The sequence below is a fragment of the Calypte anna genome, chromosome 1 (assembly GCF_003957555.1).
Source record: "Calypte anna isolate BGI_N300 chromosome 1, bCalAnn1_v1.p, whole genome shotgun sequence".
Taxonomy (NCBI): domain Eukaryota; kingdom Metazoa; phylum Chordata; class Aves; order Apodiformes; family Trochilidae; genus Calypte; species Calypte anna.
The window spans coordinates 100085065-100108483 of record NC_044244.1 but is presented as its reverse complement, the minus strand read 5'-3'; the positions used below and the strand labels follow the sequence as shown (position 1 = coordinate 100108483).

Genomic DNA, 23419 nt, shown 5'->3' with positions numbered 1-23419 from the left:
AAAATCTGAAGAATTGTGTCAGATACAATTTAAAAGTTATGGTCAAAAATTCCCAGGAGAACATGCATCGTCCAGTATTAGTACCCATCAGAAACTGCTCACTGAATGAATGCTACCCTTGGCCAAAGGGTAAAAGAGTTTTTAGTAGAAAACCCATCCAATCCCACTTTTCTATGTAATTGAAATTTCAACATCTAAAGACAAGGACCCATAGCTGCAAATGCAGTTGGTCCCTGAAGCATTTGTAGACAAATTCTTAAAAATGAAACCCAAAACATGTAACAAACACAAAGCCAAACATAAGACACACATTTCACAGCTATTCACATCAGGTATGTACAAACAATGTGATACGTGGATATTACTCAGAAAGGGCTTTCCCCTTTGTTATCTGTGAGCAAAGAGAAACACTCCCTTCTCTCCCTGCCCAAGGTTTAGCTGGGACAACAGCTGTCACAGCAGCAAAAGATGAAGACCCCTACTCTGGAAGAATTTCCCACACATAAGAACAACATTTCATAAGATGTGAATTCACTTACAAAAGGAACAGGGTAACAAGGAAGAAAGTTATCATCCTCTACAGAGAAAATGGGATAAGGACAATTTAAAAAAAGGAAAAAAAACACAGAATAGCAGGTCATTAAGCAAGAGTAAATCCTCATGTCTTTGGAGGTGGACACTACACATCTGTGAAAGCCAAACTTCCTTGGCAATGGCAATTAATTTTATTCCCTATCAGTTATAACTGGTCACAATTGCCAGGCAAAATGAAGTATCCACTTGCCCCCACAGCCCACGAAGAACATATGCTCAGATACCTAAGAATATGGGCTGCATCAATCCTATACCCAACCAAAAACAACACAGAGAAAGCAGCATACAAGGCAGGGCAGTTTGATGACCTGGCAGCATTGGTTTCTGCTGCTAAAAAAGGGCAACAGAAAATAATGCCAGGATAACACAGACTTCACAGCTTTTTCTCAAGGAGCACCTGGTACACGCACTACCCTAGGTCTGAACTGGGGAAATAAATGCAATTTTTGCTTTTTCTTAATATCAAGAAGAGTCAGCTCATCTAGCTTTAACACCTTCAGGTTACTTCCATAGATAACTTAATCCCCAATGTCTGGAAATCTTTACTTTGGGAAATATGGGACTGGATTTGAACATTAGCATTACTGGACTGACAAGAAAACACAAACATTAAGAACATCACTATCTTGTCAATTTTTAAATAGTGTAGTAGCCCACAGTCTATCACCAGCACTTCAGTGGCTATCTGGCCTAACACAAACATTCAACTTCCACAGCTAAAAGGACACATACACCTCCAGCGTCAACGGTACCATGCAAAGCGTGCCCAGTTAGAGCAGGCAGTGCTCTCCTCCCATATTCCATCACAAATTCAAACATTGTTAAGGTCACGAATCGCTCAGCATTTAGTTTTGCAGAAATCCATTAGGTGTCACAATGTGCAAACATGCCAAAAATTCTCATCAGGCAGCAGAGGAAAGCACCGAGAAGAAGCGGTGCACACAACTGCAGTCGGCTGTACCTCATCGTCATAACCCCCCTCCTCTGACTCAATCACAAAAGTCCCTACATCAGGAATCGCCACCTCTACAACTCGCTGGTTAGGAGCTTGTTGAGCTGGGGCATTATCAGAGCTCTGCAGAAGAAAACGATTATCAGTACGTGTGTGGGGGGGGGAAAGAATATAAATAAAATCAGAAAACAGATAAAATGAACGGAGAAATGCAAACTAACAGGCTGATCAAATAAAATGATGTCCACTGCTAAACTTCTGAAAAAAATATAAATATCACTTATATCCTCCAATTACTTAGTGTCTTAATTTTTAAGCTGTACATTTTAAAATTAAGCTATAATTATTAAAAATATTTAAATTGCTCTTTTGTCACTTATCACACTTGTATAGGTTAGCATGCCAATATTGCAACTCTAACATCCATTACAAATTTAAGGCAGTTAATAAAAGTTGTGACTGTGAACCAACTTTTTTTTTTCATATATTTCACAAAAAAATTACTAAATATATCTGAAGTATATCTGATTAATAAATATATCTGTAAATATGTCTGATTAATTCATACTAAGGGATGGTAACAAGCCAAAGGCTAATGCTCTGGGGGGGAAAAAATAAATACAAGAATGTCTCTAGCAATCAAGATATTTTAAAGAATAATTAGAGTTTCATAACATTCAATAGGTTTATTTTTTCAGAAGAGTAATTAGAAAATCAGGGGAAGATTAATGTAGTCACTGAAATTCTTGCTACATTAAAGTAAGTTTTAAATAACTACAGAGAAAAATCTCAGCTCTTACAGTCTACCATTGTAAAACAGTTAATTTCTAACATTCTCTCTCTGAACTTAAACCTTAACTCAAATCTAAGCAATCACAGAGTGCCATGTTACTTCTTCTGCAACTATTGCAATAGTCTTATTTTTAACAAGAATTCCAGAAACATGCATAGTATCTATTTACACCCAATATTGAATAAATACAAAGGAAGGCTGTGCAATTAGAGGGCAAAAAGAAAAGGACCAAACAGCAGAAAGTGGACACAAATGATCATTCTGCTACACTGAGAAGGAAGCACAATTCTGCCTAAGTTATATTTGGGTATACAGAGAGCAACTTTTAAACACAAACAGATTAGCTTCAGCTTAGCTAGACATTGGCTTCAGATTTTAACAGCTGAAATACATTTATTTCTAAACAAAAGAGTTTGAATGGTTAAAGGTTTATTTTTATTTGTAGACAGTGACCTTGTTGCAAAATAATGCAGTGAAAATAGTGGAATAGGACAAGCTGCATCTGCCTCATTAAGCCTATCACAATGTTCCCCATGTGGTTCCTCAATCACAGCCTCATGATGACTGTGACAAGTGTCGTTCACCCAAACTACAATGCTTAATCCATTGAATCTAGTCTGTAAGACTGTTCAACATTCCACTGGGACAGATGCCCACAGACCCTAGAAAGAGGACAACATCATGCAAGACATTTTATCATGGGTTTGGTATCTTCATAGGTACTCCTTCAGCTGCATAGAACTCATATTAAACAGACTGCCCCTAAGCTGCTCTATGTTCTGAGAATTCAAAAAGTCAGATATGAAGTAGCCTAAAGCATTAGTAGTAGGACATCTTCACATCCAGGATTAGATTAGTTTCCCTGCTGGCTTTGATTTCAGTTTTGAAGTGTGCTCCACTGCTCTCCTGACACTACAGGAGACAGGGGTGGAAAACACATCACGTATAAACAAGTTGTCACATCATCTTCATAAGGCTTTAAGAGGACTTTCCTTGTTGGCCCCAAAGGTATCTGGGACTAGACCATTTAATGAAGACTCACACCGAAACTTAAAAAGCATGCTTCAAATTTTGCACTCATCTAAATTGTTTGTATCTCAAGTTATTACTAGAGGTGCCTAAGGAAGCTGTACTGTGCAATTCTTATGTTTGACCTTACAGATACAGTTCTAGGCAGACAAATGTATTGCTTTAAAAGCATTTGCTTTTGTGGTAAATACATTGGTCATTTACTCATATACTTATAGAGAAGCAAAAAAAAAAAATATTTGCTGAAAGAAAAAACTTAAACATTAGTTTCATTAATAACTGATGAAGTTAAATTTCCAATTCTTCTTAGTATTTGCTTTATTAAGTGAAAATAGAATCATCCAACACTAGTTCTTTTAACCATTTTAAGTTAGTAGTGCAGTTGATCAATCACAAAAAGAAGGTTTCATCAAATTGTGAATTTGCATTAAATCTACATAATACTGTTGAAAAATCCCTTATTTCTGAAAATTACTTCAGCTTCTATAGGTCTCTGAAGAGAAATTAACTGTATTCCTTACATTTCTCAGATAAAAACCTGAATGTTTAAAGCAGGATTTTTCAAGTTTTTTTACACAGAATGTCAATATGTATTTACTCCTCAAAAAAAAAATGGAACCATCTAAAAATCTGAAAAGATGGTGGGCACAAACACATGATTATAATTTGAACAATATACTGTACTCTTGAGAAGTACTTTAATCACATAGGATGACTTCTACCTTAGTATTTTTTTCTACTACACACGTTACTGCAATACACACTTTCTGCACAGAGTTTAGAGTTGGACAGTCCCCAAAGAAACATCAGTTTTCCGTTCAAAGTATGTAATTTGCACTTGCAGAATAATTGCAAAAGAAGTATTGCAAACTTCAAAATACACTCACCGTATCCATTATAGCTTCTGGACCTCTATCTTCTTGTTCAGCTAAAGCTTTATTGATTGCTTGTACAGAATCTTCTTTTAAGTGCTTTGAAATATCAGTTCTTGATGGCTGCTCTAAATACTCTGGTTCTCCTGCTTGAACTTTGTGACAGAAATAAGATAACAATTTCATATGTTAACATAAGCATAAATTTGGAATTGGTAAGTTTTATTTACATCATTGTCTCACAGACAAGGTAACCCACACAGAAAACACAGGATGGGTCACACCACTCACAAATACAACTTTACATCAGACTATGTCTCAGGTCATTTTAAAATACTTTCATATAAACAGACCCATGTTTTTGTATTAGAAACAACAGACCTGTACTGTCCATAGAACCATAAATGCTCTAGTGAGGGGTGTTCATTAATCATACAGGTGGTAACTGAGAACACAGATGAGATTTTAGTTGGCCCTTCTGTGGAATAAAGATCCAGTATATGGAATTACCTACAGCCACCCGAGTGCCAGGAATATTTTTACTTGAAAAATAATCAACACATTATATACTTCTGACGTGTCCCCCGGTTAAGGGCAATGAAATTGATTATCACGAGAGTGTTATTTTACATTCTTACACGAGAAAGGAAAATCTAGCAGACCAATCCACTACTAAAAAAGAACTAAAATCAGCTGCAAAGTTTTTGTGAAGTCAAGCCATACAGAAGATGAAGTCACTCTCCACAGAGTTTCTCCAGAAGAAAAATGTTATTAAATCACTGCACTTCTTAGGTTCAATTTTTATTGATAGATTGTCACAGGATATATATGCTCAGTCCTAATGATTCAAATACAATTAGAACATCTGGACAGCAGTCTCGCTTCATTCATATTATCTTTCACTTAATGTACACATAGCCTTCTGCAATGGAGAAAAAAGGTGGCTGTAGCCTAAAACCTGAGAGGTTTCACTTTGTCAAAGTGTATAGTGTATAGTCAGATTACCAATGGTCTAGGTTTCTAACAGAATTGGTGTCACCGGTGTTGTTCAGAGCCTTTTCCACAATTTCAACACCCTGGTTTTTACACAGCCATTTCTTAAGTAAACCCTATTATTACTAATTCTATTCAGTACATTGCACCAAATAAATTCTAAGACAGGTGTTCTTCTCAATCTCTCAGTAAAAGAATATACATAATTTTTGGTCTAATAATTCTCAAAACAGACTGGTGACATCTTTTTAATGATTACTTACCTTAAAAGGCCACAGTTTTAATGAAAAATAGTGATTTAGTAATAGCTAAGTACAACAGAGAGTGAAAAGGTAAAAGAACCAACAAATTTAAATAAACTAAAATGCAAAAAAAACAACCCATAGACTTGGGGACAGTTACCTTAGCCAAGTAAATTGTATAATCTAAGATTACTACTTTATATATATATATATGTATGTGTGTGTGCATATATATATATATATGTATATAATCTAAGATTACTAATTAACTTTCTAAACTGCAAAACAATATATACCAAGTGATTTTTGGTTCCTACTCCTTTTACAAACAGGTAGAAGCAGCTAACCTGGAGCAGGTGAGGGTGCTGGTGCCCTGGGTATCTGAGATAACAACTTCTCCTGCTGTGCTTTCTGAGCAAGTTCTGCATCCCATTCTTCAAGTTCTTTTTCAAAACGTTTATTATCTTCCTTGACATAATCCCTTAGATCAGAAGGCAGTGTGTCCATTCCAACAAGGATCTGTCCTGTTTCTTTGTTGAACTCCTCTGAGGTTATGTGAATTACAGATTTCAGGAGAAGAAAAAGAGGAAAAGAAAGTATGTTCAACAAATCTCCTCAAGTGTATTACTGGAAGTGTACAGTACAGCACCAAAAAACCTAAACTCTATTACTTTTAGCTGGTTTAATTATCTTTTGGACACTGCTACTGAGATGCATGGGTACTGCTCCTCTTGATCTCTGGACTGTATGTTCTGGGACACTGTCAGATGATTGCCATTATGAAAGATGAGCCTTTTGGGCCCTGAGCACCCTATGATTGTGAACACTGAGAAAAAGGTCCATAAAATCCCACCATAGCTTGACTGCATTGCTGCCACGTAAAGAGGAAGGACAATGGGCCTACAGGCATTTGAACAGTCAGCTGATAAGACCACCAGCTACATAAAGCTTTTTGCTTTAAGAATGGTCTCTGCTAAAGGATCCCAGATCCTGGGAGAGCAATCAGCTGTAATTGTCTCCCAGAAGGCAAGTCTCAGACTTCACATTAGAGTGCCACAGCCTTCTTACAGGGCCCATAAACCCTGTGTCTGTAAGTTCACTACACATATGGCAATCTAGAAATGTCAAGGTTAACACCAGTCCTCATTTAAAAACTGCACAAATCCATACTCTAGCTTTCTGCCCTATGAAAAGACAAGAGCATGGAAATTTTCCACCACCTGTCATTGAATCTCTGGTAATTTTCAGTCAGCTCCCTAGACAACATTTTCAGGTCACACAAAACTCATGCTAAAGGACCTCTACCCTTCCTCCAAACATTTCCATAAAAGCCTTATAGTTACATGCTAGGACGTAAATTAAAAAAAAAAAATAAAAAAAATCCATGTATTACTTTGGTTTAATGTCTGGTTGGTAGGGCTAAGTTTTTCATATTTCAGTATAATGCAGAAAGCTTCAAGTTTCCACACGCCAATAAAGTTCAGCGTGCTGAAGCTTATGGGAAAAAAGTGCATGAGGATTTCAACGTTAGGAGGGTCACTTTTGTATTCCATATTTCTGTTCTAATCTTCAGTGAGGTAAGATCTCCAAAATTCTGAACATATGATCACCTGGCTAAAATGTTTGTAAATCAGTAAACAAAGTTTATTTTGTTCTCTTAATAATGCTGAAACACTATTATTATTATCAGTGCTGAAGGTGAAGAGCAATTGTTCTACCCACAAAACCAATCTGACACTTATGAGCATAAATAGCACTGTCAGTAATAATTACAAACATTTTTAAAATCCAGAAATCCATCTGAAAGAAGCTTTATTAATATATTCAACTATTCTATTTAATGCAAAAATATTTCCATAACATTACCTTGTATCAAGTACTGTTCCTTATCATTGATGTACATTAAACAGTATGCACTGGCATTCCTGTAACCACCAAAGGAGTCCCGTTCCAACTCTTCCCAAGTTGACTTTGTCACAGAGATATCATTGTATTTCATCCATCTGTTCTGGTGGTGATCATAAATATATGCCCAGTAGTGTCCTGCATTAGCTTGACCTTCATGAACTAGCACAGCATGCAACCTATAAGGAACCTTAAAAAGAGAAGGGGAAAAAAAAAAAAAGAAAAGTGAAACACTCCTTGCCAGCATTTAGTTCTTACTACCTGGTGTACACAGGCATACACAAATTCAAAGTAGCATATTCAATGCTTTCTATGCACCAGTATGACAGTTTAATGAAAAGAATATGAAAACTTCTATTATCCAAAGGTAAAATCTTACAGTGAAATTGGAATACAGCTTTAAACATATCAATAAAAGGATTGCTAGGAATGGAACACATGAAGAGGTCTTCTCCTGTCCCCGAGGCAGAGAAAGAAGATACCAGTTTCTAGGATCAGCTTAAAAAGTATCCTAGGTTATGTTTTCACTCAAGTAATAACAACAGGAAACTTTCTACCTAAATAGTTGGAAAACTGAAGGAGAGAGAAGCAGAATGAATTAGTGCTTCCCCAAAAGTCTTTCAAAAGCATCTTAGGGATTGGTTCATTTTAAACTGCTGAAACAGCATAATGCAACATAAAAATGGAAAATTGATCTTCCCTGCTATGCACAGTATGCCTGAATACCTGAAGCTCAGCTAGAATAAAAAACCCGAAACAATCTTTTACTAGTGTCACAGTGTGGACTGCAGATACATGGTTGTACAACAGTAGTTGTACTAAATATTTGTTGCAAATATAATTTGAGCACAGCAATAATCAGTAATCATAAATAAGTATGTAAGTGACTTGAGAAACACCTTGAAGTTATTTCTAACCTCACCATTCTCTTGCATGCTCTATGAAGATTGGACAACCCCCTTTGAAATGTAAAGCTGACTGAGCAGCTAGAATTTAACAGTCTGTCATCCCTGACACCAAACAACACTGTACATCTCCCAAACATAAGCAGCATCCATAGAAGAAATCCTAGCAAGTCCTTAAATCTGAATGCTATTCACTTTTTTACATGTTATCAAATCAGTACGAAAGGCTTCTTAAAATGATTGCAAGGACATGCATATGCACATAAATATATGCAGATCCTGATTAAAAAAAAAAAAAAAGGTAAGTAAAGTCTCTTTAGACTTTGACAATAAAACTTCCTCACCCTAAAATAGGGCATTAAAATCCCAGGTGAATTTAAATCATTTTACTTAAAACCATGCTAACCATGTCATCTTGAGAGCCCCTACATCCTTTCCTCCAGCTCTGGAGAACCAGCTGTCACTTGTCCATGCTTAGCTTCTACGGAGGTTCCCTGCAGAGGTCTGTGACTGGGGGACAGAGGAGTTCAGTGCTGACAGGCATCTCTTGTGATAAGTCATCATATCAACAGTAATTAACAGCACAGGGCAACACAACAAGTAAGCAGTTGGTGCTAAGCTTCTTAGCTTACACTTACTATTCATAAAACAGAAATGGAGCTTCACCAGCCTTGTCACATGTAGCTACAAAACATATATATCAAAACTGAAATATCACATTCCCATAGGAAAAATAGGTGTCTAGTTTTCACACAGCAGATTCACAGAAGGAGGGGAATATTAAATATGCAGCTGGTGATCTCTATTAATTTTGAAGGATAAGACAAAATAAGCATTTTTTATGACCACTTGATAAGGGACAACTTGGACAACTGTGGTTCCTGAGAAACAAAGAAGACACAAAGAGATGACTAAGAGCTTCTTAAATTGTCCATAGAAAAACTAGGTAGTACCCTACAATTGTGGTATGTTTTCCTTTCAAGGTCTAGTTTTATCTGCCCAGGTCTTACCGACTCACAAGAAAAAAGCTTTCAACTCTGCAACTGTATCATTCCGAGCAAAACATCAATACCATTAAATTAATCCCAGAGAAAAGGGGCCATATTAAGCTACCCAATCACCCAGATGCAGGAGTAGAGAGGGTCAAAGTAGACAGCCATAGCAACTTCCCTTCTTTCACACTGTTTCAAAATATTCACAGGGACAAAAATCATATGGGCTACAGAAGAGCAGTCTCACTTCCAGCCTGTGATTTCACATGGGTTCAGTGCCTAATTGTTCCCTAACAATCACTTAACACACACCACTACTTTCAGACATGGTACAGAAAGCCCTTCTACAAAGCTATGTACCACCTACGTCCTCCTCCATTTCTGGAATTCTGTTTCAAAACAAAAACAAACAAAAAACACCTAGACTACATTATACAAATCTGCAGCAAGACAAACTGTTTCACCAAGTAATCTCCTTTTTCTGTTGTAATGATGGCTAATATCTCTGCTACTCAGAGGCATTTCCTCCTATAATACCTAGGCCAACATAGGTAGGCTATTTAGATGAGAGATAACAAACTACTTCATTTTACTGTTAGATGACATGTAGCCTATAGCCTTCCTATTACAACACAAGTAATTAAAGAGAAGAAATGTCTGCCAGTAGCAAACTTAAAGATAGTCATCTACACAAGTTCCCCTGAAATCCTTAACATCAGAGTTCAGCAGCCACGTTCAAAATAAAAATGTACCTAAAGGAAAACTAAAAGCTGAACAGATTTTACTTGGAAGGAAAATAATTCTTTTTACTAACAAGTAACAGAGGAAGCAATCCTTCATCTTAAAACCTGTCAAAGTGAGTGAACAGGAGTATGTGAACATAAGAAATGCTATAAAAGCCATAACACTGTAGTAAAGCATTCTAAAAATGCTGTTCAGATTACACAGCACGAGAATTTCCCCAAAAGGCAGCATAGGCTACTAATCAAGGTTGTGACTGATACTAAACCCAGAAAAAGTTTTAAAAACAACAAAAACCAAAACAACAGAAAACTATTAACTCCAAAGTAAAATCAAGAGCCTTAAATTCCAAAGGATTACCATGGAAGTTGCAATACACAATAGCAATACCCATTGAAGTATAAAAATAATAGTTTCTTGCTTCTCATGCTTTGCTGCCTTAAAACCATATGATTAGCTAGCAATATGGCCAAATCAGGATAAGAAAATTTTATTTTATTATACAAAAACTGAAGTTCTGCATTCAAGTAAAAAAAAGTGGGTAAGAGAATATATTTGGGCTTTTCATTACGAATGTAAAACACTGTAATGCTGTCTTTCGTTTGACTGTGCATAGCTAAAAAGCTGGCAAATCCCATTGACTTAGCAATTAAATTTCTCAGACCATTACATATAAATGCTGTATATTTGCTCTATTTTCAGGCATCAAAGAACTTAAAAGTGACAAAGCGAATCCATTTTGAATTATCTCATTATGAAATTGTACTTACTTGGACCATTGTTTTATCAGAGTACATCAATTCAATTGTCCGATGTATTCTAGATATACTTTCTTGTAAATCTGAAAGAAAAAAGAAACTCCCTTCCATGAGACAGCATAATTGCACATGGCTACATCTTTATTTTTTCTCATTAGAGGCTCAAAGAAGGGTATGTTTCACATCCACAGTACAGTAGAGTTTCCTTATCTACCACTAAACCTCAGACACTAAACCTCAAATGATGAAGCACAGAGAGTAGTTTGTGACACACCACTGCTTGCCTCATAGAGTTTGAACAAGCCCACCCCACTACAGTTTCCCTTGCTTCCCTCAGAGCAATAGAATAGACCATAAAGCTCTGCCCACTCCAAAAAGCCTTTGCTCAAAAACATGCTGAATTTTCCCTTATGGAAGGGGCCACTCTACCCTAACTCACCCAGAGAACACTAAGTCACATCATGGGCCCAGCCCACCAACAGCTCAGACACATCTTCACAGATGTCCTTCAGCGTGCATCCCACCTCTGTTTCACTCAGCTCCCCTTGACACCACGTTCATAGAACCTTGCACTGAAACACCTGTGTAAACCTCACTCAGTGCCAAGTTTGCATTTTCCATTTATATACCTCCAGTCAACTACAATCTCTAGATAACTTCCCTTTATGTGTGTTAGAGATTAAGTTTAGAAACAATCAACTCAACACACACGTGAACACTAGAGCATTTTCTCCCACTTCCACAAGTCCCTTCCAACAGCAAATGCATTCCACAGCTCGTGACATTACCTCTAGTGTCATTCTCTACTTCAGTCCTCCAGCGATGTAAACATCCTTCTAGGACAGACAACTCTTCCTCAGTGATGTGCCTTGGTGCTGGATGCATTGGCAGATCAGGAGGAATTCGTGACTGTGTGAATGGTTTATGAATTACTGATCTTTGTACAGGAGATGTGCTTGGAACATCTGAAGAAGAAGGCCCCTGCTGCTCTATTGTACTGCATTCATTCAAAACATGAAATACAAAAAGTGAATCATCACATGTACAAACAAAAAGCTACACCATAAAAAGAAAAAAAGCTTTTCACTGGAAAACAGGTATTTTGAAGGTAAACATTTCCTACAGTGTAATCCAGGAAAGCTACCTATAGTAGCAATACGGAGTTAGTATGTAAATTCTGAAAATTCTGTGGTATACTGTATGTTAGTACAGCATCAACACTGGCTGCCAATACCAAATACAAAAGAATAAAAATTACCAGTTTGATTTATTTGAAACACTATTCAACACTTCCAAATAAAGTCACATATGTAATGACTGTGGTCTGAAACATTTACTGCCAAAGTCCTGAGAGAAAAATCACAGCAGCTTACCTTATGCTACTAAACATAAAATACAAAAAATCCAAGATATATTCTTAATAACTTCTTCACATGTCTTATGCCTAGCTGATTTTCCAGTCACCTACCTACAGCTTATGCTAACTGAACAGCAACAATGAATGTCTTCTGAGATTTAAAGAGAATCTCAAATTCTCTTTAAATCTGATCTTTGAGTCTGCTTTTTGCTTTGAGTCTGCTGTTTGCTAACTCAAACAGCAAAGCAGTGAATTTACAAGAATTCTACAAGAGCAGCAGAATATTAAAAAGGAAAACCTGTTAGATTTTTCTCTTCCCCTCAACAAGACCACTTATACGTAATCATATGCATAAAATGAATCTGAAGATCTAATAAGTATCTGACTTTTTACTTTTTAAGTTTAATTTATAAAGTTCTGAGAACATGAAGAGCTGACACTGTCACTCCACATTGCATGCTGTTGTGCTTCTACAGATTGACAAAAAAAGTCACAATACTTAACAATTTTACAAAGCGAACTTCCTATATAGGAGTTTGAACAAAACTTATTACTTTTGATATTGTATTTTATGAATGCAATGCTAGCTTTAAAAGTTTATCTTCTCCTAATTATCTTCATGATTTCTACTGGCATAATATCATTAAGACTTTAATTCTTTTAAAGGCTTTTTAGGTTCATCTACTTTTCATCTCTGAACTACGAAGTTAATCATTGTGAAAGGACCAGAATATAGAACCCCGCTTTCCAAATGCAATATAAAAAGCTGTGTTAGTATCCACAAAACCAATTCCTATCCTAAGTTACGCTCTAATCACTAGTTACCACTGCTAATAGTTCCTGGCTTCAATATTATTTGACCATTATCTCCTTGACACTTTGACACTTTGTGAGGCACTTGTCAACTTTCTAAATACAGAGTAGCCAAACTCGGTGAGAATAAGCTGAAAAGCAGAAAAGAGAGCTCATCTTCCAGGCAAAAGTTAACTGATAAATTGTACGCCAGAAACCTTGAAGATCTGTAGCATACACATGCTGTCCAAATTCAGATTCTTAATACACTTGGAAAGCAGTGACCTCACCAGACATTGTGTCTATTTGGAATTGTAGGTAGAACTGTGCTTTGTTTGAAAACAGCCGTTCTCCACCTAAAGCCATTTCTCTAAGCACATGAAACAAACCCAGATGATTACTATTTTGGCTTGCTTGTCGTGCTGAAAAACACACCAAGGGGATGACTGGCCTCCCACCCTGGGAGAGCAGGAGGTGGCCTTTACCTGGGTGGTGTCTGGGCTGGCAGTGTGCCACTGGCAGGGGCACTAGCACCCAGGTCATCGACGGGAGACGTGCACACCGGCTTGCTGGAGGCAAACTCCAAGGCGTACTGCAGGACATCTACCAAGGGGAATCGTTTAGGACCAGAACCATAGCTTAAATATCTGTTAACCATAAAACGTATTAATGCCATGACTTGCACATTAAAAAAAAAAAAACCAACTTAAAAAAAAAAAAATTCTGGTTGACTGCAATTAAGTGAGAAAGCAAGCCTTTCTTTGCACGTTTCATGCATCAGAATTAACGTGCTATATTTTTCCAAGGAAAACATTAAAATAAAAAGCAATACAAAAGGGAAAACCAGAGCTGATAGCTACACAGGAAGTGTGTACAGTTGAAGGGATTTGTGCTACATAGACCATAATATTATTTGCATTTACATAGTTATCTATAGTACCGTTCTAATCTCTGCTGTAAAACAGTGAGGTACTCTTTGAGTCTCTTGATTTCATCCCGTTTAATTCTTGTTATTTCTCTGTTTTTGTGCATATACCTGCAAAACAATAAATTTAGAAAAAGGTGTCAGCCCACAGTATTCCAACAGCAGAACTTCGGTGTGTACCCATCAGCCATACTGCTTAGTGCTCAAAAACCTCTCTCTCTAGAAACTACAACATATTAAATATTAAAACAGAACTGAAAAGGAAATGCTAAATCTATTAAGCCTTTCCTCCCACTGCTTTCAGAAGCTACTTTTTCTCCCATGTCAAAAGCTCTGTTCAACCCATGGATAACACACATACTAAAAAGCTTCTAAATTAAGCGGTTTAAGTAGCGACTACACAGCAATACTCCTGCTTCATTATTCACTGATAAATAATATTCAGCATTGAACTGAAATATATATCAGACTTCTCACCTTCTTTGCCAAATGGACAGATAAACGGAGATTTGTCACAGTATTTTGCCTGTATACACAACTACCTAGCAATAAATAAAAAACTGAAGCGCAAGAGGTTTGGGCACAAAGAAGCAGCATGTCTTAAACTCTTATCTATGTTTATTTTCTGAACATGAAAATTTTAATTTGTCTAGCTAGAACAGAAGGTTTTTATGATGGAAGGGAGAATAAGACATACCAGTTACTTTACCAAACTGATGACATTTAATTTACATTCATACTAGAACTTTGTTGATAATAATATACTGTACCTGTCCAGATACAAAATTGGAGGAAATTCTAATTTGTTATGTATCTTCTCTGGTCTCCCCAAAGCTTGATTAAACTCAAATCTTGATAGTTCAAATGTTAAGACAGGAGGAAGTTCAGTGAACCAGTGCTGAACAAAGAAAAAACAGAAAACCCCACAATGAATGCCTTCCAACAGAAGAACTTGAGTAATGGTGCAATACCTGCAGACTGACATAGCTATGGGAGAAAGTGGTTTTAGAGGGTGGATCAGCATAAGCTTTTCAAACTTCCCCTCTTTCCCCTTCACTGTAAACAAGACCCATTTGTCACCCATGCTGCATAAGAGCTTCTCAACTCATTTGTCACAGAGTAGGCAGGAAGGCTTCTTTCTTTTAAATTTATCTCACTCGTACTCCATGCAGCCTGCCCTTGAACCAACCTGCCTTGCCAACCATCCTGTTCTCTTCAAACTTCTCAATGCCACTGACAGAGTTGTTCACACTGAACCGAGTGCTCTTCCCACTCAAATTTCTGGCATTCATTCACCTGGTATCAGTCAAAGTTTCTAATGACCTTCTCTGAAGCAGGATCAGCAAGTACTCTGGGTTGGGTCAGACAAATTCCCGCAGCACTGTAAAACTGCCGCTTTTTCTTGAAATCTTCCCCACACTAAATATGTCTTCTGAAGCTTCTGCTCATGTCTCTGATCACTGCCAATCCACCCACAGACTAATCCATGTTATCACCACCTTATCCCATCTTTCTGTGAGTATCAAGCAGAGGTCCATCCTTATTCCTCATTTCCTTACACATCTTGTTTCTCAACTGCAAGCCAAATTCAGCTTCGATACCAGCATTTGAGTTCCTTTTTTTTTTTTTCTCCACTTCAGAATATGAGTAACACTGGCTATTCATTTAATAAATTTTGAACGTCTAATCATCAGCTCAAGCTTCCCTGGCTGCTGTGGACACCATTGCCACAAATTTCAGAAGTCAATGCCATAGACCACATGTTGCATTTGACTTGGTGCTCACTTCTTAGTTCACTTATCCAGTCAAATAACCCAAACAGTCTTTCCATACAATACCTATTGTATTTGTCTATGTTCTCATCAGTCCACATCTCAGTGCAATATTTCTTCTGTTCTCCTCTTGCCCAGTGCAGGTATCCTTGCCACACTAGCAAATTTCAAGAACACTGCTAAATTCTCCTAGTTCAGTGCCTTTAGCATCACTCCTCTCATCTGTTTACATGCAAGGTGAGCTGCCTTCTCTATTCTTGCCTATATCACATTCCATTATTCACTTCTTCAGTTTCAAAGACAACAATCATGATAGATATCTGTGCCAGATAAGTATACTAAGCATGTACACACATACCAGAAATGAGGGGCCATTTCAGAGCACACCGTCTTGGTTCTACAATCACCACTGGGCCAATTACCTCTTTTCCCTAAGTTGTCACTTCTAAAAACCTCATCTGTCACCTCATCCCAACACTATACATGGCAATACCACAGTTATTAGTGGGGCTCCATCTAAATCCCTTCACTTGTGCTTCCAGAATGCTCTGACATTTAGGAGCCTCCTGCTGTAGCAAGTAGGAGCACCAGCAACTCATAGAGCAAGTATTGCCTCTCCACTAGTGCAAGCAAGGAGGATACAAACAATGCCTGTAGGGGACAAAGAAAAGGATGCTGGGAAACACCAGTAAAAACAGGGGATGGGAAGAAGGCTAGGGGACTAAGGAATTAGAAGACAAGAGGAACAGAGCAATAATGAGGTCAAACATACAGGTCATGGTTGCTGTTTCCTGCATGGCACAGGGCAGTGAGTCAGTCAGAGCAGTGGTCAGCTAGCACAGGCCATGATATCCACAACCACTCCAGAGATCAAGTATCAGCAACAGGTGGGAACCAGCCTGTGCCAAATCACTGTAAGCACTTCATTGTGCCAGCATTTAAGAAGCATGAGCTTTGTATCCCATGAAAACTACAAAGTGATGATACCCTGGATACTCACAGAGATAACGCACCCCTCAAATTAACAACCCAATTACACCAGACATCAGAACTCACACAGTGGCACTTCACATTAAAAACCAGTCATGACAGCTGACAAAAAGAGCACTACAGCAACACCTTGCAAGAAGGTCACAGGAGCCCTTAACTCACCTCCTGACCAGACTTCGCAGAGTTTTCTGAATGGAGAGATTCAATTTCCCCTTCAATCATTGCAGCTTCTAGGCACTCATGCAGATCTTTAAAGCCATTAACCTGGAGTGGATACTGGCCAAACATTTCTGTGTTTTCAAATTTTTTACCTTCACATAAAGGTAAAACAGTTGAGATTTTAAGAAGAAACATTTACCTTTAAAAAAATAACCAATTAGTTCACCTGACCCAGTCTACTGTACAATACCCACATTTTCTTATTGAACACTGCATTGCATAAATTATATACATGAAAATAAGTTACTTGAAAAAATTGCTTTAATATTGAAAAGTATTTTCCTCTTCAGCCCATTTTTTATATTGTTTTTTTAATATATTGATAACAAGTAAAATTCAGAATGACTTGGCACTGCAGATGCATGGGAAGTTTTCCACATATAAATCAAAGCCCTCCTCCCAGAAATAACTGCTCAGTAACACAACCCTGAGCTGATACAAAGCAAAGTATCAGCAAAGTCAGTGGAATTGCTGGTATGAAACAGCCCTTTGTATAAGTTTCATCTTGTACTTATACAAAATTTTGTACTTATACACAAAATGAAACACAAAAGAGAACATTCATTAATTCTGTCCCGAAAACAAGATCATAATTAGGTAAGTATATAAGGATGTAAGCTCAAATATGAGGATAAATATGAGTGACAAGTAACTTCAATCTACAATTTCAATTTATTTTATCCTGAAGTCAGTAAAAAGGCTTCTTACATCCACCATTCCTTTCCATTGGTTTGGGTTTTATGTATCTCCTCAGTTAAGATGAGACTGTAAAGGATGAAAGCAGCTGAACTCAAAGGAGTAAGAACACTAGATAGTAGCAGGAAATCTGCACAATGGTTCTGAAATCTGACAAAATTAGATACACTGTTCCAGGATGACGAACAACTTGGAAGCTACTTTAAATATTAGTTTCTTCATTCACATGCATCTCAGTAGTTGCTCACTCAGTATGGGGGACAGAACCATGAACATTAAAAATACTTTCCCAATTGCTGGCCTCCTGGAAATAGAGAACACTGCAATTGTGCAGATCTCATAATTATATGCAGGTAAGAGAAAGGGAAGCTTGCTGTACAGTCTCTTCCTCCTCAGGAAGATATTTCCCCCTCCTCCTCTGTGATACTGCCCTTCAGCAGGTTTCCACTTAATTTTTCAATGAACTGTACTTTTAAGAGGGTGAACTACCCATACCAGAAACTGCACTGAAGAAAACAAAATAACTGAAATTTTAAATTGCATTAAATGAAATGCAGAAACTAGCCTCGTGTATACCATTAAGAAGTGGCAAAAGGACCCTGATAATAACTTCTTGTAAGCATTCTTGCTCAGTGTATCAACAGCAGTGTTGCAGCACTAAAGTTCACACATTCAGCTTCTGAAAGCTATCCAAACTTTTTGAAGCTCACTACATTTATCTTCATTCTGATATTCTTTGGAAAAACCTTTTGTCACCAACTGAATGCATATTCTCCCAGTCTACTTCTGCAGAAGTAGCTAAAAGGTTAGAATCACATCACTTGCCTATGCACTTAGACAAGCACCGATCAAACATGACCACAAAAGTGTAGGTGAATTTAAACACATACCTTCAAGTACACCTACTGCTAGAAATCGTCCATAAAACAACTCCACCATGGGGTTCTTTGGTTTCTCTCCATCCCTAAAAACAAAAAGCATGCCAGTGCAAAAAAATCAGAAAGCTATGAAATTTTAAAGAACTATATGAGCAGAATATTCTGTATTCATTATGGAAATGCTACATTACTGTTCATTTAGTTTTGTGCTTTCCTCTAATGACAATCACACCGATTCACATATGAGCAATTATAACTAAATTCTGAAAATTAAGTTTCAGAAGTGCTTAATTCTAGGAAAATATATGTAAATCTCATTCAGTTTGCGAGTGGTTAAATTGTAAAAACCTTTATAAAAGCTTTTTCCAGCAACACTCTAAAAGCAATTATATATTCAAAAGACAGTTTACTGATGCTCACTTACAAAAACGATAAGTATTTGATTCTGATAAGAGAAAGGGGAACACGGTTTTGAAGCATTTGAACTACAGGATTGAAAAGCAAAACTGCATTCAAATGAAAAAAGTCTAATTGACTATGTACTTAACACACCTTTACTCTATATACTTTAGACTTTAATTCAGCAGGATTTCTTACATTGTATAAGCAGGTGAAAAAGATAATTCATGGAAAATCAGAAAGTATAGTCATATATGGGTTTAATATACAGAGACAGAAAAAAAACCTTACCTCTCTTCTTCAGCTTTAATTTGGAAGGCATCTTCTAACCAGTCTAATAATTTGTGTGTAAATTCACTAACATCTTGCTGTTGAAAAATATAGAACAATCAGTATATGTTCACATATATAATACAAATGTTAGAAGACCAATTTAGTACTAGTACCCTCCACAAGAGCTCCAAAATTATACTATGTCCAAGACTATGCCATAATGGGTTTTTTTGGGTGACTTTTAAAGCATACAATGCTTTGGTGTTCCTCAGGCTTTACACTGTCCTAGGATCTTTATTACCCAGTCTCAGCTTTCATGCCATGCTTGTCCAAAAACATCTTATGAATGTCATTGTTCAGACCCTTTGGTATCTAACAAATGATGACTGATGTAACTTTCATCAAACACTACATTCGGCGTGCTGTTGTAACTTAACACCTAAGCCACATCATTTCATGTGGGAAAAATAAACTATTAAAGAACCAAAGTGTTTCTCAGAAATGCAAAATATACCCACAATCATTTAGGCAAGAATCCTTAATATGAATAGTAAGCCACTCCAAACCAATACACTAGGACTGCACCAGCCCTGTAACGTAAAATAACAGGAAGAAAGTACTGAAGTCACCCTCTAAGGAACCCAATAATTTTTAAATAAAAGTAACTAGAGGTTGCGTTATTAATATTAGAGAAACGCTTATACTTTGTGATAATTAGAATTTTCTTTCTGTGGAAATACTGAACTTTTGTTGTGCTTTTTAAGGATTTCCTATTTCTTGTGTAAAAATACATAAAAGTTACCTGTTGAGAATCATTTGATTTAAAAGCATCTTTAAGGATTTCAACCGCTCTTGATGGATCAACATATTTTCTCTTTGAACCAACTAGAAGTGCAAATAGGTACCTCAATTCACGCATGAAAGGCAGATTCCTATGTTCCTGTATTTGAAAAAGACATAAAAATATTTAACAAAGTGGTAACAAAAGTCTACTTTACAGTCATGTTACCCAATGGACTAAGTGCATACACAGCCAATCATCATAATAATATGTGTGTTTGCCAAGGCAGTGTTACACGCCTTTTACCTGTCAATTTTACAAAGTAATCTCATGTAATTCTCTGGGAAGAAAATTCCATTTCAGAAACTGAAAGCTACCTGAGACTATTTATAGCTGTGGCTGTTTGACCTACTGCAAGCTGTGCTGCATTTAAGACAGAATTGTTGCTCCCAAGACTTAAAAAGCCTTAATTAATACAGTGCAACAATATATACCAATTTTATTGAAATTAGTATCAATTTTATTGAAATTAGTATTCCTCTATACCTTTACCAAATTTTGTGTGAGCCTACACACTGCTTTGTACCTTTGTAAGCTCAATTTTTTACTGAAGAATAAATTTGCAAGGTGTACTCAGATCATTATCATTTCTCATGACAGAAATACAAGAAATAGCCTGCTCTCCTTTCTCCCTGTCTCTTTCAGCATAGTTATGGAGAATATGCAGTTGTTTTTCAGGTTTCCAGAAAGAAGCAGAAGAAATACTTTCTGCCTATATAATGAAAAGCACAGAAACTGACATACAAATCAGTCATACCACAGGTTCCAAATTCTGTGAAGACTGGGTATAACTTATGATCCTGAGTAGATAGTTCACAAATAATTGTGTAAGTCAAATCCATGTAATATCTAATTGTATTTAGAACAAATTACCATTCAAAAGCAGCACAGATGTCAGATGCTGGCCAAACAAGAATTACTTCATGACAAACTACTTCACATGCACATCAAACAGCAGACTTGTTCAGTCACTCCTATATGAAGCTTTTTGTACATAAAGTCTCTTTTATTTCAACTTTAAAATCTGTGCATGGTGAACTGTAGTATGTCTCACATAAAACCTAAGAAATTATTTCAGTCAGGTAAATTCCCATGTTTTACTTGCTCTTCTTGTCTACTTTGCACAACACCTGCCAATTATAAACAATGCTCACAAGAAAGGCTGAAAACTCCATCAAATCAGTCTCCTGTTTACATCTTTAAAGTGCTTTGTAACAGCAAAAAAGAGAAACAAATTGTGAAAGTGATTTTTTTTTTCCCCACAAGATTTTCATAAAGTGATTTACTAATAATCAATAGAATTTCAAGTTTTAAGAACAGATATATTCAAGATGCTTCAATGGCAGGGGTAGTTCAGTTGTGCAATACAGATAGTAGACCAAAATACTCTAAGATCTTGCTTTCCTTTGGTTAAACCTTGAATAGAAAGGCAGTGAGTATTATTGCATTAATTACCAAAATTTACACTACTAATTTTAAGCATACGTGTAGCTTTAGGTTGAACTGGCTGCTGATGTCAGCAGGATTACTCAAAACAAATGCCTCTGTAGCCCCTATAGAAGTCCATCAGAACTAGAAAAATTTTTGAGAAAGCAAAATGTGATGCATTAGGCATTCTCCCTGACCAGATTACATGACCATTACCACAACAAGCAGTGATTCTGACTAAAATCTTCAAAGCCTAAAATCTTCAGAAGGATGTGGGCCAGTCCCCAACACAAGTTTTACAGGCTCCAGAAAGGACTTACATGTTAAGACAAAATAACTAATGAAGTAATCACAGTACAACATTCAGCTCCCAATTTTGAAGCACACTGTAGGTGCAACAACACACAAAAAGATTAACATCTATTTTGAAATAAAAACTGTACAGAAAGTTCATAAACTGAAACATTCTCTAATTTATCACCCATCCTGCCTGAATAAACAATTTCTTAATACACTGATGTTGGAACAATTGATGATTAAGAAATGTTTCTAATGCAATCTACAGAGCAAACATTATTGTCAAGCAGTACATCATGACACTGGAATAATGATAATGTTGAAACAGGGGGAAGGATGTGCTAACTTATAGCACAGTAACCTACTTTCTCCCATAATAAAACATTTCCCAAAGAGATCATCAGAACATTTAGCTGGCCTCAACTGAATACAGCAAGAGGACTGGGAGAGCAAAGAAACTGGAGTAACTACAGAGAACCATATTTACTCAATCTTTACAGAGAAGCTATCTGCTGAAAGAAGTAGAGAAACACACCAAGGAAGAAAAGTAATTTAATTTCATTTCAAATGAAAAAAAACCAAGGAAAACAGATTGAGATTTTAAGTGTTCACCCAAGTTTAAAATCCAGGAACACACAGTCCAATTAGCTGAGGCCAACAGGGTGTGGTTGTTGTTTTGGGGTGGGTTTTTAAAGTCAAAATTTATACCAATGATCTCTGGTTTAAAAATTTTACATGACAAATTATTAATCACATTTGGAGTCAATATATTCATAGTAATGAACAAAACCATACCACCACAGAATATTCCCTGAAGAAAAACCACATGCTTTAATTGTAAATCAAGAGATGGTCATGACCCGAGTATTAAATTTTACTTTCCACCAACATCAAGAACAGAATGTAAACCAAAGTTTTGAAAAATCTGAGATTATTTATATTTGGTCTTTATTAGCAAATCCTAGGGAATATAAGTCAAATGTATTACTTAATACTAGGTTAAAAGAAAAATAACTCAAGATAGTTTTAAAACAAGTAAACATTTAAGCTAATTTCAGGGCTTTTTTTTGTAAACCGGTAACTTGTATTAAAGCTTTAAGTCAATTTGTCTTTACTTGCCTTCACCTTACAGAAAAATGAAACCACCATACTTGGGGGGATGCATGCCTTCTATCTGTCTATGTTCCAACTAGTGAAGTGACCTCTTTTCCTAAATTCTCCTCAAAATATACTTCAACAAGACAATCCTTCTTAAACTGTAGACCAGACAGGTGAGTACAGCAATTAATCATGTTATTTCATTACGAAATTTAAGATGACAAAGGAGGGGATACAAACCACTGCAAGAGATTCTTCCTAGTGAACTTGCAGAAAGCAAGGTTTCTGCACAAATCCATATAATTGCCTGGTGTTACACCATTACACACAGCCTTAATATTGCCTGTCAGGGTTATAATGTCTGAAAAATAGCACTTTGAAATTGCTAAAGGCATTCAGCTGCTGGTGTCAGTGCTTGAGCAAGATGTTTTTCTAAGACAATAACTTGTTAATATCTTTTTCATGCAGCCTCTTAAAAGCCCTGAAAAACAAAGGTAAAAAAACTCTGACTACTGGAGGATATTACTTTAAAAATTCTATGACAAAAAATGGAATACAAGGCAGAAAGTCCATCTAAAAATAAAAAAAGAAATATTCCAGAACAATTCTTAATGAAGTATGACTTATCTTGCCTTTCTTAGTAAATTACATTGTCCTATCACCTTCTTGTGACACTTT

General features: G+C 36.6%; 1 protein-coding gene across 2 annotated transcripts in view; it reads right to left on the bottom strand.

The window, feature by feature from the left end:
• USP25 (ubiquitin specific peptidase 25) overlaps positions 1-23419 on the bottom strand; it is an 89586-nt gene that overhangs the window by 13272 nt on the left and 52895 nt on the right. Inside the window, exons 7-19 of one of the 2 annotated variants that reach the window (XM_030447678.1) lie at positions 19880-20017; positions 19096-19172; positions 18418-18491; positions 16775-16923; positions 14621-14748; positions 13866-13961; positions 13411-13572; positions 11565-11773; positions 10789-10859; positions 7342-7570; positions 5823-6020; positions 4256-4395; positions 1556-1669 (exon numbers count right to left, since the gene is read on the bottom strand). In XM_030447678.1, coding sequence (XP_030303538.1) covers positions 1556-1669; positions 4256-4395; positions 5823-6020; positions 7342-7570; positions 10789-10859; positions 11565-11773; positions 13411-13572; positions 13866-13961; positions 14621-14748; positions 16775-16923; positions 18418-18491; positions 19096-19172; positions 19880-20017 — 1785 coding nt within the window. The remainder of the gene's footprint in view (positions 1-1555; positions 1670-4255; positions 4396-5822; positions 6021-7341; positions 7571-10788; positions 10860-11564; positions 11774-13410; positions 13573-13865; positions 13962-14620; positions 14749-16774; positions 16924-18417; positions 18492-19095; positions 19173-19879; positions 20018-23419) is intronic. The other variant, XM_030447687.1, reaches the window with a different exon arrangement.